The sequence below is a fragment of the Montipora foliosa genome, chromosome 2, assembly GCF_036669935.1.
Source record: "Montipora foliosa isolate CH-2021 chromosome 2, ASM3666993v2, whole genome shotgun sequence".
Lineage (NCBI taxonomy): Eukaryota > Metazoa > Cnidaria > Anthozoa > Scleractinia > Acroporidae > Montipora > Montipora foliosa.
This window is the reverse complement of record NC_090870.1, coordinates 46,085,314-46,102,813: the sequence shown is the minus strand read 5'-3', so window position 1 is coordinate 46,102,813 and position 17,500 is coordinate 46,085,314. Positions and strand designations below refer to the sequence as shown.

The 17,500-nt window shown below is 40.9% G+C and overlaps 1 protein-coding gene across 6 annotated transcripts in view; it reads right to left on the bottom strand.

Moving 5' to 3' along the window:
• The window catches only part of LOC137993295 (adhesion G-protein coupled receptor G4-like), a 55,710-nt gene that overhangs the window by 18,174 nt on the left and 20,036 nt on the right, over positions 1-17,500 (bottom strand). For 3 of the 6 annotated variants that reach the window (XM_068839047.1, XM_068839045.1, XM_068839043.1), the window contains 11 exons: positions 13,302-13,511; positions 12,934-13,002; positions 12,094-12,211; positions 8,298-8,450; positions 6,323-6,389; positions 3,635-3,764; positions 3,196-3,242; positions 2,261-2,399; positions 1,690-1,793; positions 305-410; positions 1-73 (listed from right to left, as the gene is read on the bottom strand). The exon at positions 1-73 is cut by the window's left edge and continues 78 nt beyond it. In XM_068839047.1, the coding sequence (XP_068695148.1) occupies positions 1-73; positions 305-410; positions 1,690-1,793; positions 2,261-2,399; positions 3,196-3,242; positions 3,635-3,764; positions 6,323-6,389; positions 8,298-8,450; positions 12,094-12,211; positions 12,934-13,002; positions 13,302-13,511 (1,216 nt within the window). The remainder of the gene's footprint in view (positions 74-304; positions 411-1,689; positions 1,794-2,260; positions 2,400-3,195; positions 3,243-3,634; positions 3,765-6,322; positions 6,390-8,297; positions 8,451-12,093; positions 12,212-12,933; positions 13,003-13,301; positions 13,512-17,500) is intronic. The other 3 variants (XM_068839046.1, XM_068839044.1, XM_068839048.1) reach the window with 1 other exon arrangement.

Sequence of the window (17,500 nt, the reverse complement as noted above, 5' to 3'; positions counted from 1 at the left end):
CCTCGGTTAAAATCCACGAGAACGTGCAAAGGAAGAAATAATGAACCAGGAACGAAAAGAGATTGCACAGTCCCTAAGAACGGCAAATTTTTTTTCTGATTAAAACCTGGATTAGAAAAGGCAAGAAGCACGTTTATTACAATCTGTCTTGCGAAATGCAGTTATATTCTTGGTTTGCATCCACGTGATGAGACCGCCATGCTAGTGTACAAAACGACAGAAAATGGCCCCACACGATTTGCATAATAATAAAGTTGATTTACAAGTAAGATCGGTGGCCTAAAGGTAAACGTTGTGATCTCACCAGGTCGTTGTAAGAGGCCAAGCCAAGTAGGATCAAGACAAAAGTGACAATAACGGAAACACAAACGCACATATGCATCGCCCATGTTCGATCAGGTTCCAACCAACTGAAAAAAAGCAAATCAACGAACAGCAATAAAAAACGGAAGAATGAGACATGCGCAACAGTTAAGCACCGCCAGCACTAACTCTACATTCGCTTTTCTTTAACAAATAACCAAAACAAAAAACAAATTCATGTATATTGTTTTCAGGCCGTTGCTAGGGGTGACAAAAAAGTCGCTTCGTCCTTGTCCCATGTGACTCACTTCTCGCGCGTAAAGCCTGGTTTTCACTGCGACGCAAGGACAAGCGCAAGCATAAGGGCGCTTATTTCACCGTGAAAACGGGGTCGATGAAAGCATAAACTCAAGCGCAAGGATCAAAATTTTTCCTTTTCCTTGAGATTGCGTTCGCTTGCGCTGTGTGAAAAACGAAACACAGCATAGACCGAATGCATAAATGGCGGCCAAATAAATATATTCTTTTGTTTATGTGCTAATCAGACTCAATAGCCTCGCTCTCAAGCAACGTTTCTTTTGTATTTTGTACATGCAAACGAGGCTAGTGAGTCTAATTAGCACATAAACAAAAGAATATTTTTTTGGCCGCCATTTATGCATTCGGTCTATAGACACAAGGAATTTTGCTACGTCTGGCCAATTAAAGCACTCGTTCCAGATTCCCCCGCGTCTGAGCATTTATTGCGGATGCCGTGGTTGATTTTAAGAAACGGTCCAGATAAGAACGATAGCAACAACGGCAACGAACATGTTGGAATTCAACTGGTATGCAAAAAGGTGATAACTTTTCTATTGTCTGTACTTACTTCTGATTGGCTTAAACAGCAAAAGTTAACAAAACTTCATAAAAGCAGTATTATATTCATCCTTACTTTCCAACCATCTTCCATCTTTCATCTGGACTCAGTTTAAATGAATTCCACAGAAATCGTATGTGGGAAACATGTAAAATTGTAAACGTTTCTTGGCTTTTGTTTTCAACTCTTGTGATTGGTCAAAATCTTTTAACACAAAAAACACCCTTTCAAAGTGGGCTGTAAATGAATTTTATTGCGCTAACGGCTTTCCTGTAGGTTTATGCATTCTCTGTGTAAAAATGATAACATTCCTATGTGGGGAAAGCCCCGTTGCCGCATAACAAAGAAAATTGCTATCCACCTTACTCGGATCATTACTTAATTCTTACGTCGACCTTCGTTTTCTCTACCATAAGCTTCTTATGAATGCGCTTGTGTTTGCGTCGCTAGTGAAAAACCAGGCTTAAGGTTATGCCTCGCGTCTGAGCTCACAAAAATGAAATCGGTAATAAATTCCAAAAACTTACGGGCTGAGAACTAAGAGAATTAGGAACGTAAGAACAGCAAATGCGATAATTATCCATGCCGCAATGTAGATGCAGTGGATAAAGTCCTCATCTACGTTTGTAAGCTGCAAGATAAAAATGTTCCAGTTAAGTTGAACCCTGTTAGAAGAGAATACCAATAAAAACCAAAAAAATAAATTGAACTTAAGTTATTTTTCCGTCGTACAGAGAGCTTCAAAGCATACACAACACCTATTGAACGTGGGTTGTATATGAAATTGTAAAACCAAGAGAATTTAACGTATTTCAAACAGGATTATATGTAACAAACTGATCTGCTGGCTTCTGTACGGGCAATTGAACCCTTGAAAGTTTAAAATTACTTGAATGAACAGAATAGCTGAAGACGGGGACCATAGTGACAGGTATCGTTCGCCCTTTCTTTTCATCAGTCACGCGAGAAGGCCAGAAGGCCGTGGAGTCTTAAAATTTTAGCATACTTCATCTACTGATGCACGTGCTGGTCTCATTTTCTAGGGAGACTATGGTTAGTACAAACCTTTTTACCGGATTCAAGTTACACTCAACTTACCGTTTCAAATTCAGGAGAAAGAGGTTTACTTCGTAAGACTGCGAAATTTGTCATGTGATCACATTGACAAGTAGTTTGGATACGATTGTACGCAGAAATGTTACAGCCCTCCTTAGACCACCCCCCATGGGGTGCGTTCCTAAAAAACGAAGCAATGTCGAGAATGAATTGCTGTCAAACGATTAATGTGTGACGTGGGCGCAAGCACCTGTTCGGTTCAATCTATTCAGGATAGCTAGACTTCCACGGTAATGAGAGCGCCACAAAACAACAGTCATCCTGAGGATAAACAACGGCGCTGCGGTCGCGGCATGTATTTTAGCTTAGTTCTTTCTTTTTCTTTTTAGAGTGTTTTCACGTGATGTCACGGCGGCCATGTTGGTATACCTAAACAACGGAACGGCGAACGGCGGCCTTGTTGGTTTACCCAACGAATCCTCCGGGAATTGAGCTCTATTATCATGCAAATAGTTTCTTTTGTTTCGGTGGAAAAACAAGGTTACAGATCACGTGAGGGAAAACACTCTCTATAAGCTCAAATTCGTGATAAGACCAAATAAGCATATAAAGATTAACTTCTGTATTCGTATCCCGTATTTCCCATTTCCTGGAGAGTTAAACCTGACTGAAAGAGTAGGAATAAGCCAGAAGTTTTTTCAAGCCCAAAATTTCCTTGTTGTCCTCGTAGCTGTTTGAGTTTCGTTGTAACAAGGGTGGATGCTCGCTTTCCATGTATCTCTCGTAGGCTCAATTCCCGCACTGACTTTAATGTGGGTTGAATTGAATTTATTGGTTTATCGCTACTGTTTTACATTTCCGCCCCTAACTAACCTTTCTTCCGTTTAGTGTCCCCAATGAGTTGATGTGATTAAAATCTATAGGTGGCAACATTGGGAAGGAAAGCGTTAAAAATCTGTCGCTTGAGTTTCACTTACATTTTAAAATCCCAAAATGCACAAATTGGTTCTTCATCATCTTCCAGCTGAAAATTAACAAATTAAAAGGGAAGTTACTTGCAAATATCAGTCTACCAAAGATGAAGGTCATCTAACACTATTAGACAAGAAGTAATTACTGCCATTACAAGTCTAACAAGATGTTAAGTGGCACACTTTATTCAGTTCCCATCTTGCTAAAGTATATTCATGATATTACGGTCACAGAAAGATGGAATGGACCGATAACCGAAGCCGGGGTAATTGTATAAGAATAAGAAAACTATTGAGGTATGAGATAAAATATATTAACCAAGTATAGCTGTTTGGTCGTTTTTAAAAGGAGCCCGAAAAAAGAAACGTTGAATACTGAACCCCTAAGTTAGGCTACAAACAGTCCATCGACCGTGTCGGTAGGCCGTCGCGTTGGGGAACTCACGTTAACCTCATGGAGGTTGTTGGAAGCGATGGTCACAGGTTCCGTTAATTTGCCAGATGGTTTAGGGTCCATGGAGATCGAGATCACAGCTGAGTTGATTTCAAACGCCAATCCTTTGTCACTGTAGGCGCTGACAAAATACAAGAGCAAAGAAAATATAACTCGTATCTTTCAGCCGTTCTTTTTTTTGTGATTACTGCATTGTAGAACAGCTCGCCACTTTGCCGTCGTTTTCTATGGCTTGTCCCGAGCCGGGTAAGACGGACGTCATTCAGGCATTTGTTGGTTAACCGGGTCGGCAGAATGGGCCTCTCTTGCTCGCCCGGAACAGCCCGCTCTTTCCCTTTATGTCCCGAACGTGCGACTTTCTTCGAAATAACAGAAGGTCAATTTGCTTGAAAAATATTGCAACCCTGCCCTCTGGGGCAAGAGAGAGGCCCTCATATGATCTGGTCACGTGATTCCCAAAATATGGAATACAGCAAACAAGACTGTTGAGATGCGCAGCTAAGTGTGGCTTTTGACCCCTACCCCCGTAATTATCGTGCTAATTATCATAGCAGGAGAAGAGAAATACAGAGGAAGGGATTATCGGAAGACAAATTCGCCAAATTTCTTTCCCGGGAGAAGTTCCTGCTCTGGGTTCATTTAGGGTCCAAAAATACGAGCGAAAACGTGAAATATTTAAAACATTCCGTTGGAATTAAAGCTATGTACATAAGTTTTCACGGTCACATAGATCACATCAATTTGTTTTTTTGATTATTGTAAAATAAAGATGAAATAATCGAATCAGCCTCTTTTTACAGGGGCAACCCTAAAATCCGGAATCCGGAATCCGGAATCCGGAATCACAGGTCATTGTTTTACCAATACAGAGAGTAAAAAATATCCTAAACATTCATAAAAGCTAACCTTAGGCCTAATTAGGCCTAAACAAACGTTTTTAGGCCTAAGGTTAGCTTTTATGAATGTTTAGGATAGTTTTTACTCTCTGTATTGGTAAAATAATGACCTGCGATTCCGGAATCCGGGTTTTAGGGTTGCCCTTTTTACAGAGCGTTTTAACAAGACACCCTAACGGCCATTTTGGGCAGCGACAGCTTTAGTCTTGAAGAGTCGAAGTCAGCAGTAGAATGAAAAGCAAGGAAGTAGAATGAAAAGTAAACAAGTCGTTCAATTCAATTCAATTCAATTCATCCACAACCACAGGCAGACAACCCTAAGGATGCGAGAGTGCGTGACGTCACGTTATTTTGACACAGTTGTAACGGCCGATTCAACTGATCGAGGAAAATGTTCCATAAAAACTTCAAATCGCGATGTTTCTTTTCGAAAATTCATTTTATGGACAGCCACATAAATAAAGTTCACTCACCTACTATTTTCTGCGTTGTCCTGAGTGATTTGATGGGTTTTTGGGACGCTTCGATTTCCTCTTCAGACCCATGCGTCGTCAGTAATATAAATAGACAAGGCGTGCAACTTCCAAGGCCGCTCACGGCCGAGTGCCTCCAGAATTTAGCCGAATTTCTCCCACTTCCAAAGGTCAGTCACCTCTCCGCCTTAAGCACGTAGAAAGTCGATAATTTTGCTAGCATCGTGCCAAAAATCATCGCATTTACACGGCTCTGCAACCTCAAAATCCTGCTCGTTTTTCAATCCTCGCTCAGGTTTTTATTATCGCTAGATGATGAGGACAGAACTCATGCATCGCTGGAATTTGATCAAATCAAATTAACCAATCAAAAAGCGCAGATTTATAATTTTGTCCCTCTTGGAACATTTTCCTCGATCAGTTGAATCGGACCGTACAACTATCTCAAAATAACGTGACGTCACGCGCTCTCGCATCCTTAGGGTTGTGTCTGCCTTTGCCGCAAGACAAAAAATACCATCGCATGCTCTCAATTTCTTAGACTGAGGCGCCTCTGTAGTTGGTGACGACTCCGACTTTAACAGCAAGTGTTAGGAAATATGCCAGTTTTTCAAAACCTTGCAGTCAAAAGTGTCATTTTCAAAAACCTCAAAATTCTCCGCAATGATCCCGAAACTAGATGTTCGCTCTGATGAAGTGCTAACGCTCGAAACGGCAGCTTTCCAGATCTCTCACAGTGGTAATAGGCCACTTCGGAAAATACCATAATACTCTTTGGCATTTTGCATAAGCATTGTTTCCAGTTTCTCTTGGGACTTACAATGGTCCCAGGAGAAAACAAAAACAATGCTTATGCAAAATTTGGTGCGGGACAAACAAGGAGTATGATGCTATTTTCCGAAGTGGCCTATTCGACCATTATCAACTCGTTTGATAAAACCAAATTTTCATGTTTCACTCTCCCACCTACGAAGCACCACAGTTTTTTAGAAACTAGAAATTTGTTTACAATTTAAGTAGACTTTTAATAAACCAACATGGCTAGGCGTGCGAGCACATGGAAGCAACAATCCCAACAACATTCTCGGGAAAACGTAGCAATACTGAGATATGACAGCGACCATGTTGGTACTCCACAGTAAAACTTTGGGAATTAACTCCATGCATATGCAAAAAAAGCTCCTTGTTCCGGTAAAAATAAAATGTCGCTAGCTGAAAAAACTACTACATTGTATATCCAAAGCAAACAAACAGTGAAAATGTCTTATTCTTATTCACGTGATTTATTCGTTAAAGTTTAGAACATGTACCTTTCAAATGAAAGAATCCTCGTAAGCGTTTTGTACGTGAAGCCAGAAATCCGAATTCCATTCTTATCTAAATGAAAAAGAAAATGTTAAGCAAGGCAATGTCTTCGATGGCATTTTTTTACAACTTGAAACTACGTGTTCGTAGGCGTAATTGTGAAAGCACTTGGTTTCTTACGTGGTGGCCAATGTTCCTTCCTGAAGTTGAATGATAATGATGAACTTTGATTAGAGCGGTTTTCAAATGACCGTCGTAAAACCAAAACCAAAGTAATTACTTTGGCCAATCAAAACTGAAGGGCGGAGACAATCCAGTAAACCAATGAAAACTCGAAGTAATTACACGTAGCCGGCACAAAGCGCGGGAAAATGGGCACGCGCAAGCCACGATTGGTTTTAGTTTCACTTCTGATTGGTTGAAAAAGTGGCGCGAGAACTTTGAACCAATCACTGAGCGAAGTAAGGCAAAACCAAAGTCATTCGCTAATTACTTTCGACACTCAATTGAAAACCGCTCTAACTGTCAAGTGTAATTAGAGCTGGGGTTCCACATTGGACACTGTTACACAGGGTTTTCGTTTCAGGCCGCAGGCCGGACCTTTCTTCCGGTTGTTTATCATTTCACGTCCGGTACTTTGACGCTATAAATTTATAGATTTGTTGTTTTCCGTTTTTCACATATCTCAGGAAGTCATGGGCTGAAGAAACAGAGGGCAATGACAGGCAATAAATCCTTCAAACTAACAAGAAGTCACATCGCCTTATTCTCTGGCACTCACGCGATAAGTTTACTTTCCTTTTTTCACTAAACTCAAGAACGTAAACAACATTTCTGTATAGTAATTTTTATAGAGAACTCAGGCTTCTTTGAGGGTTCGCTCCCAAGGCAATCGGCCTTAAAGCAGAAAATAACAGTGTCCGCTACTTTCATTATCAAATCCGGTATTTTAAAAGGCTATCGAATACCCTGACTGTACAGAAATCAAATGAACTCAACTACTATCAAACCAGGGGTTGGTTTTTGAGGAGAGGGGAAAACTGGAGTACCTCGAGGAGTAGAGTAGAGAACCGACAAACTCAACCCACATATAACGACGAGTCTGGGAATCGAAACCGGGCCACATTGGTGAGAGGTGAGTGCTCTTAATACAATACAATACAACATTCTTTATTTAACGAAGGTAACGTAATTAACCCAATGAGTTATCTAACTTACGGCCTTCACAATGGCACAAAATACATATATAAGACAATGCGTAATCAGCAATATACAACTTACTACAATAGAAACTAAAACTAGACAAATGTGTGGTTTAACATAGATATAAGGTGATCTACGCTAATTACCTTCTAATACAGTTACAATAAAGAGAAAAACGACACCCACGACACATTAATTCTTCAAGATGAGAAACACTACTAGCAAACTTAAGGAATAATATAAAGAGTTTATGCTTAAAACTATTTAATCTAGATGAAAAAATAATAGAAGAAGGAGACACACAAGCTATTTGCTTAAGATCAGTGTCAAGGCAATTGAAAAGGGTGGCAGCAGAGTAAGCAAATGTGCGCTTTCCAGAATTAGACCGCGGGTAGGGAACTTGAAGATTAAAAGCGCAAGCTCTGGTGCGCAAACCAGCTGAACGAACGGAAGACAAGAACTTGAATTTACGTTTAAGACAAAAAGGGGCATCAGGATTATTAAGGATAGTGAATAAAATTACAAGTTTTTTTAGTTTTATACGGTCGAAAATAGGAAGCCATTTGAGTTTGGAAAAAAAGGTTACAGATGGTTCAGTGAAGTCGGCATCAAGGAGCATCTAGCTGCACGTTTCTGAAGGCGAAGAAGACGAGACAACAAATAACTCGAATTACCCCATGCACCATTGCGTCATCCCTGCTCTCATGACCTACGATCCAGGGATTTTGAAGAAAAATGTGGCTACAAAGCCATAGATTAAGTTGATATTTAACTTACCATCATTCATGGATTTGATCATTTCAAGAGGAAGCACCACAAAGGTCGAAGCGTTCCACTTCGTTTTCACGTCCATCAACTCTGGCCACCCGTAATTTGGAAAGGTGACATCTTCTGTTATGGTCGTTGGATAAGCTACACCGGCACCCATAACTGTCAGTTTAAAATAAAATAAAAGTGCATATTTTACAAGGGTAACACGTGACAGTGAACTAAAGTCACTGATAGACTTGTGGCCCTCGGTGAGCACCTTTTACCCCCCTTCCTCAGTAGATTCTCCTCCGTTTTACGAATATTCAAAACTACAGCTACATGGATCAGAGGAAAGTCGAAACAGACGTCGATGGAATGAGACGGGGATCCAGCTGGCCACCTCCTGCTCGAAGCGTTCCACTTCGTTTGCACGTCCATCAAGTTGAACTCCCAAGTTCAATTTCCACCCTGGTCAGAGTGGGTCCATTTCCATTAGTAGGGCTAACGCTCACATGGTTCATATGGAGTAGAAAACTAGCACTTCACATGACACCCTAATCAGTTAAATTCTGCTCAGAAGACCTTGCACTAACCGACTGAGCTAAGCTACATTTATTTCAAATGTTCCCCTAAGAAGTATCCGCAGAAGTCTAAAAACAGAAGTTTGGTTGAGCAATGGAATGCGGCGCCGATCAGTTTAGGTATTAACCATTTTTATAACGGACAATGCTATACTTTTTTTTTGATGAGTAAATTCTTGGAAATCAATTTTGTGATAAAAACTAACGATAAAAAGTTACGACTTTTCAAGTGCGAGTTAAAATGTACAAGTAAATTAGCATAAATATGTTTGTCACAATTAAAAAGAGTTTAAAAAATACAATGATCACTAAAAAGGCAGTAAAGTATGTAACATGAGTGATAAAATATTTGTAAACAATTGGGGGACATAAATTAATTAGAAGAATAAACAACAATAAGCTTTTATAACCTGATCTAAACAAATAATTTAGCACGGATGGAATCACACTGTTTGTTTAGCGTTGGTTTTAGGTCTGTGATAAAAGAGTTAAAACATTTCGAAAATAAGACAATCACATTTGTCTTGACATTTCCTTAAAATCTAAAACTTTGCGCGACAGTAAAATTATGGGAGACGGTGCGGCCCAGTGGTTAGGACGCATGCCTTGAGATCCGGGAATCCCGGGTTCACGAAACGTTCTGGCCATATTTTGAATTTGTTCCGGTAGTCCTCGGTTCAACTTCTCACCTGGCACTTGTAAATAGCCAACTGGTTTCCCTCCAGCCAGTTGGGATTCTTAACTGTTGTTGTTGAATGTTTCGTTCTGTCGTGATTATGTTTCATTGGCCCTGAAAAGCCCCAACGAGGCTGCGTGGTCAAATTAAGTATGTATGTATGAATGTATGTAGCGGCCACGATTTTTTATTTTGCTCGCGCAATCCTTGGAGCTGCTTTCTTACGTGCGGAACAATCAGAGGCATTGCGGTAATTAGTCCCGAACTGATAGGCCATTAGTTGGTGGAGCGTGTTTTCTAAATTTAAATAAAAGCGCATACTAACTAAACTCACTGGAGGAAGATCAAAATGAACAACAGGCGAAATATTCGAGGGAAAAAGGTTCATCCCATCTGTCAGCATCCCGGCGGGGTTTTTTTAACCACGTATCAGAACCGCAAAATAACGTTTAATAAGCTCTTTCAAGTAACCTTTCAAAGGCCCTCATTGCAATGACAACGAGATCAAAGTTACGTATTTCACCAGTATTCATTGCTTAATTGAAAAGATAAGAGAGATTTAGCATCGCATTTCCGGCAAACATTGTACTCGAAGTTGCCTTTTGCCAAAAATGGAAGAAACCTGTATGGTATTAACCTCTCACAAATCAAGCGAGATCGAGGGCCGTACTGGGGATTATTGGCCAGAGGTCGGGGCAGTAAGTCCAAGGGCCATTATCCCACGTTACGGTCCCGAGCAAGTGAGGTTAGTAAGTTGTTTTATTACATGGCATCGTTTCTTTGAGCGATAGAACACTTCTCCGCCTGGTGAATGTTCCCAATCAGTCTTCGTCTTCCATCAGCGAACTTCTAACAGTAACCCTTTATATGAAAAACTTAATTCCTCTTGCTATAATTGTACTGTTGCGATGAAAAAAATAAATTTCCACTTTTAAAAGTACTTTTTTTGTTTCGCTCAACTTGAATTTTCCGGGGGAGCAAAAAAATGCGGAAATGGACCGTTTCCATGGTAATGGTCCATACTGTAAAATCCCGACCAAAAATCAGACAATCAGAGAGTCAGCCTCTATTTAGCCTGCGAATTGTTTGCCATATAACAATAAAATTTCTTTCCTGTTAGCCACAGTTATCGAGTAACTTCTCAAAGCAGAATAAGAGAATTTTCGCGCCTTGCTGAGAAGCACAGCCCTTACATTTACCGTATACCGATTCGGGCGCGGCAAACGCAATACTAAATCTTTCTATTTAGTATCGTCTGTGTCCAACAACGCACATTTACAGGTTGAATGGATTCTAAGGTACGTCCCCCTGTCCGACCCACAACATTTTAAATTTTCATGCAACGTTTTCTAGCAAGTTTTTCAAGTTGTTTTTCTGAAATAAGTTTGTGAAGCTATTTGAATCTTGCAAGCAACTTTTTCAAAAACCCTACAAGATTGATTCGTTTTTCGGATTTTGACGTTTGCCAATCTTTTGTGGCAACTGAAGGTTCCGCTTGACTTCAACTAGTTTCCTTTACCGCGCGCCTGATTACCTCAGAGATATAATAAATGTCGTACTAGTCTCGTTTTCTCGGTCCGTCCTGTAAGTTACGGATCCTTGTTTTTTCCCCGTTGATTTATGACCGGGGCTCTTCGCGCTTAAACGATAAATCAACGGGAAAAAAACTCGTTTCGTGACTTACAGTACAGAACTCGAACTCGGTAAGAGGTATTTATGTTTTCCAAGAGAGGATGAGGTAAAATAACGGATCCCCATGCCCCACTATTTTAAGGACCTGTTTATATGGTCTCTGCTACCCGAGACAACCTTCCCCCTGAGTTACACTGGGCGAGATATTTTTCCACTCATTTGTTTAAAAAATTCTGTCAACCGTTTACATGAGGTGGGCGAGACAACCCGGGAGGGCAAGACAACTCGAGAAGGCGAGATGTCTCGCCTCAGCAGGTAGGGTAACCCTGGCAAGCGAGAAAAATTGGCGCATGTAAACAGTTTGGCTCGACTAACCGAGACGAGATAGCAGAATGTTAAATGCGAACGCATAAAATAAAAATAAGAGAAGCAACTATTTGGGCGCCCATACGTGTTGCTAGCGTTTGCTTTCGACTGGTTTTTCCCGCCAAAATTTTCACTGCAGTCAACGGAAACTCTTGATTCAAAAACAGCCTTTTATTTAAACTACACATTACTGCTTCGTTAAGACTATCAATCCATTTTCTTAATGTGGAAACTGATGCAACTATACTTAATAAAAACGAACTAGAAAGAAAAAAGGGCAAATGATGATACCATATAAACAGGCCCTAAGTTCTCGTTCCCAATGCCACGCATAATTTAAGTTTCATTACAACTGGCCGATCAGATGCCTCTCTCAAAACAGCTACGTAGCTAAAAATAGATTTCAGTGGAAGAGACGAGGCTTATGCATAGGGGATCCGTTTACTTACCTCATCTCTCTCTTGTATTTACTGATTTCAGTTAATTGTTGGTTTAGGCTACACACCCCTAAAAGCTGGAATTCTTAAGTACCACTGCGTTTAGGTTTCTGTTGCTCATATATTCTTACCAACGTTCTGAGTTTTCAATATGGCCAGATTTCTGTTTTTTGGAGGAGACAAAACTCGAGCAGCCTGGCGTCCATATTCCTCAAGGACCAAGATGAATTTAGATGCCGTCTGTTTAAACTATGAACAAAATCACAACTGAAATGTAAGCAGGACGATACTGAAAACTCAACGTGTACCAACTTTGTTGATTCAGTCGCCTATTCACATAAAATTAGTTCACAATAGGGTCCAAAGAAATAGTCTGCTCTACATTTTTTAACCTAGTTACGTGTGCTGTATACTTATGAAATGCTGCTTTTATAAGGCAATATACTTCGAGGATTTTTCTTTTACGAAAACAATTACGATTGACTTGTCAAAAGTTGAAAGTTGCGGGTATGATTGACTTTGAAAATGTGTTAGCGCTGATACAAAAAAAAAGATAGAATTCCAAGACTTAAAGCACAAAAAGTAATCCCCTGAGAGGGTGCCGTGAGATTTGTCGACTTCTGCTCTGGAAAATTACATGCGCTACGACTATAAGTTACTCCAAAGGCAGGTGACCGTTAACCCAGGTTCACAGCCGAGGTTGCGTCTTTCGAAGTGTAGATAGCAGTCATCCGGAAAAAAATCATTAGTAGAACATTCATTGAATTTTCCCACATTTCATCTTGAGTTAGCTGTGAAACACTTTAAAAAAAAAATTAAGATCTAGTGCACTGCCGCCCGAGGTCAAATCTCTTATCTAAGCACAATCATTTTTTCTCTTAATGTAAAAGCTTGGAGACTCGAGCAAGGAGCGCTTTAAAAACGTTGGTGTTGTAATATTGACTTATCAAGATTCAAGCTTTAGTGATTACCCTTTGTGCAACGATGAACTCCTGCTCGTTGTTCACATGGAGGACTCTACTGGCCACTTCAAGAACGTGCTATTGACAACAACAACAAAAGGTTAAAAGGTAAATGAGCTATAATGACTTTGGCAAATTAGTTTACCTCCTCGTTAAATCTCATTCCCTTCTCTCGCCTCAAACCATTTATTCGCCATATACGCGCGTCAGGACAAAATCAAAGGCATGATTTTCAACAGCGTTTATCAAAATTAGCGGCAAACCTTTGTATTTTTAACATGCGCTTGCTTTTAACCCGACGCGTGTGTGTGTCGTACAACGACCTACGTACTGGCTTATCATTATTTTAATCTATCAAAATGAAGAGGTGTCCCAACCTTAATTTCATTTTCACTGTGCGCTTGATCGTCCTTTTTGTCCTTAATGTATCTAACCATCAGTTGCAGTATTTCCGTACTTGTACCAAGATCGCCAGCCATAATTGCAAAGTCCTCGTTGGGAACTGTCAGATTTAGTAGATTTCGTAAGACAGACAAAAATTCGTTTTCAGGTTTCTCTACAGTTTCCAGCGATGCCGAAGAGTTCATCTACGAAAAGAAATGAGATAAGATAGTAGGACGAGTTAATTTGTTGTATTAACAAATTAAGGCAATTGCATTACGCCGGGGTAACGCCCGGAAGAAACTAGTGCAAAGTTCTACAGAATTTTATTTTTTGTGTCTGTGCTTTCAACGCTCGGTAAAGTCCCCACGACTTATGGCTGTTTTTATGTACGTGGTCTCACAAAGTGAAAGATTTTTGGGATTTCACGCCAAGCCGACCACCTTTTTCCGGAAAGGGGCAGAGTTGCGGTGCAGGGGGTAGGTGGGTGGGTGGGTGGGTGAGAAAACCAGGTTTGCGCAGAGGCTACGGCGCTCGTCTTTATCAATATAATTGTCAGTGACGAAGACAATGTATTTCACACAAACCGACTGTTTAACTTTCATCAATTTATGAGTAGTACAACAAGAAAGATGCCCGTCAGTATTAAGGGCAGAGACTTACAGCCAAGAAAAACTGGGATCTAATTGCATGGGAGGAGAGGATCATTTCTTCAAAAAAGAAGGATGTCACTTTAAATTTGCATGCATTGCGTGCCTAGCTCTTAACAACGGAGCTCAGCGTTGCATTTGGCAAGCTGCGTTTTTCTAGCGGGAAATCACATTGTCTGTTATCGGGTTTTATGGTCAATCAAAGCAAGTTTAGCTAAACGATTTGAGTTAGTTTGAAAAAGGCTGAGATCTTCGTCCGGAGGCTGCAAACAACAGTCGCAGTCTAACTTCATTACTTCTTGGGTTTTTTGCTTGACCCGGTAAGGAATCAGCATTTGGGTGTTACGAGCACTGCAGCGAAATGGACCGGCTGTCTTGCTAAATTACGGATTACGGTGTACGGGTCTGCGAGATATAAGAGGAAATCTCGATCGTGCTGTTTGGCAAGGTTGTAATGGCGCTGTCTTCGGAAGTTGCTGCGTAACGAAGGATGTTTTGCCGCAAAGAATCCATACTTGAAGAACCAGTTCCTCGGTGAACATGGGAAGAGACAAAAAAGACTATCGACTATCAAGTCACATTAGGATTTGTATGTGCGTAAGCAAAGCAACGTTTTATAATGGTGATAGGACTGAGTGGAGTCCACTTCCGCCTGTAATCAACCGAGTGATTAACAAAATCGGACGACCACGTACGGGAGTCCGATTTGTTTAATCACGAGTATGATTTCAGACCGAATTAGACAACAGGAAGTCCTGTTATCAATTAATCATAACCATTACCATTTCTGAGAAAAAAATGCATTCCTTTTTCACTGTCTAATGGGATGTCTGGGATGTCTAGTGGGATTTTGGAAAATCCCCAATTTGGTAGGGTATGTGGTTGTTGCTATGGTTATTGTGATAAATTCTGTGATTGGTGGATTAAGCTGAGTGCACTTAATATGATTGGCTTATGTAACTGTCCGATTACAGGTGTCCGATTACAGCCAACTGTCCGGTTTCACTCTCCAATTAAAACCCTACACAATAATAATTAGTGAAAAGTAAAGCAGTTAATGCACCAATTAAATTTGAGAAAATTGTCATGGTTATGATTATGTGGAAAATGAGTGATTGTTGACTTAACTTTCATCAGGCTCGTACTCCTTTTTTTTTTGCCTTTTATACGAACATTTAAGCTTATCTCAAACTGCATGTGCAATTTGTGTATCTTACTACGAGATATGTTTGTTACTTGTCTTATTCATCAGATTTTTCCGAGAAAAGTCGACGAAAATTCCAGTCGCATCTCTTCTGTGATTCCTTCAAATGTTTTGTTGTTTCGACACGCCGTGAACTCGCTTTGCATGTGAAATTGGTTTGGACTCACAAATGCTTACATTTTTTATCCAAATGTTTTCTATCCAATAGTTTTGTTGAGACTCTTCGTCTCTCGGGTTGTCGCTTATTTTTTAAACTTGCCAACGTCTGCTTTTAATGATCATTTTTCTAGTATTGGACTGAAACTTATTAGTGCCATCAAACAAAATGGAGACACTCCGTCTTACCTACAATACTGGACAAAAGTGTTGGGAAGGTAGCGTCACTTTTGAGATAGCCCCCCTCCCTTCCTTATCAATGTTGGATTTTGAGGGGGGGGGGGGGGCAAAAGAGCATGCTCTTTCCCAAATAGTTCTGCCAATAGTTAGAATAATCGAATTAGGTGTGAAGTGAAGTCATGCGCGCAACCTTCCCAACAATTTTTGACCAGGATTGTAGATTATGCTAAGGAGACCGAACATAGCTTCGAACTCAAAACCACTGACTGTTCAACAGGTTATTCTTTATTTACCTGAAGAGGAACTGCACGAACTTGTGAAAACTTGGTGGAAAACTGAATCATTTGGTTGCAAGTATGACAGCAAGAAACAACGCTCTAGAGAGGATGAAATGGTTTTGGAGTCTCTGAGTAGGACTACCCGCAAGGTCGATGGCAGGTACGAAGTTGGCCTCATTTGGAAGGATGCAGCTAAGTCTTTGCCAGACAACAGAGCCTTCGCCAGAAAGCGCTTAGAATTGTTGGGGAAACGCCTTGAAAGGGATCCACAACTGAAAGCCACGTACACAGAAACCATAGAAAACAACCTGCACAAAGGGTTCATCAAGAAGTTGGAGGACCGACAACTGACACAACCTGTCGCACATGAATCGTACCTCCCACACCATGCTGTGATACAACCTCATAAACTCGGAAAGACTCGGCGAGTTGGAGGTGCAGCAGCCCGGTATCAAGGAACTTCTTTAAATGATTGCTTATTGTCTGGACCAGACCTGTTGAATTCATTGGTTGTCATACTAATGCGTTTTCGTCAAGAGTTGATAGCGGTGTCTGCTGATATCAAAGTCATGTTTTGCCAGGTCGCAGTCCCTGAAGAGGACCAACCTGTTTTACGTTACCTGTGGAGAAACAATCCAACAGATAAAGTGGAGGTCTATCAGTACGTTAGACACATCTTTGGTGACAAATGTTCACCTACAAGTGCCAATTTCGCACTTAGGAAGACAGCCCAAAACAATGAAGACTCCTTCCCCTTGGAAGCTGAAGCTGTAGTAAGGAACTTTTACATGGATGATCTGTGGAAGTCTGTACCGTCCTTGTTGAGAAGCATGTAATCTACAAGCTGGGTTGGTGAAGTTGCTCTCACTTGGTGGATTCAATTTAACTAAGTGGATATCGAATGACAAAGATTTTCTCAATGCAGTCCCCGAGAAAGAACGAGCGCAGTCCGTGCGAAGTATTGGAGATGGAGATACCTTGCCTACTGAGAGAGCTCTGGGAGTCACCTGGGATGTCCAAAATGACACTTTCATTTTCCGGATAAAGCCAAAGGCACTAGCAGACACCCGGAGGAAAGTTGTTAGTCTTACTGCGTCTATCTTCGACCCTTTTGGTTTTGTAGCTCCATATGATGTCAGGGCGAAAATATTTCTTTACTCTCTGTGGAACTTTGTCAAGGCTGGGATGAGAGAATTCCAGAAGAATTCCTACAACAATGGTCTGGCAGAAGCAACTCGAGAAGTTGGCCGAGTATTCCGTACCAAGGTTTTATCGCAGAGTGGCACCCTATTCTATGTCAATTCAACTACACGTTTTTGGCGATGCGAAACATCATTTTGTGCCGTTGCCTACTTTCGGTTTGTGTATCCTGGTGGTCGGGTACAGTGCGCATTTGTAGCATGCAGCGAAGACTCGCGTCGCACCTGTTAGGCCGTTGAGCATTCCAAAACTGGAACTTCAGGCAGCAGTACTTAGTTTACGATTGGGCAACATGATCAAGAAGGAACACGATTTTGATATTTCCCCTGTCTACGTTTGGAGTGATAGCAGTGCTGTACTCGGGCAAATTCGTGGACCGTCAAAACGTCATCCCGCTTTCATTGCCAACAGACTTTCTGAAATCCTAGACACTTCAGAACCAAATCAATGACGCCACTGCCCCGGCAAACTTAACCCAGCAGATGATGGCAGTCGTGGCCTAAGAGCGTATGCAATCACTTCTGAAA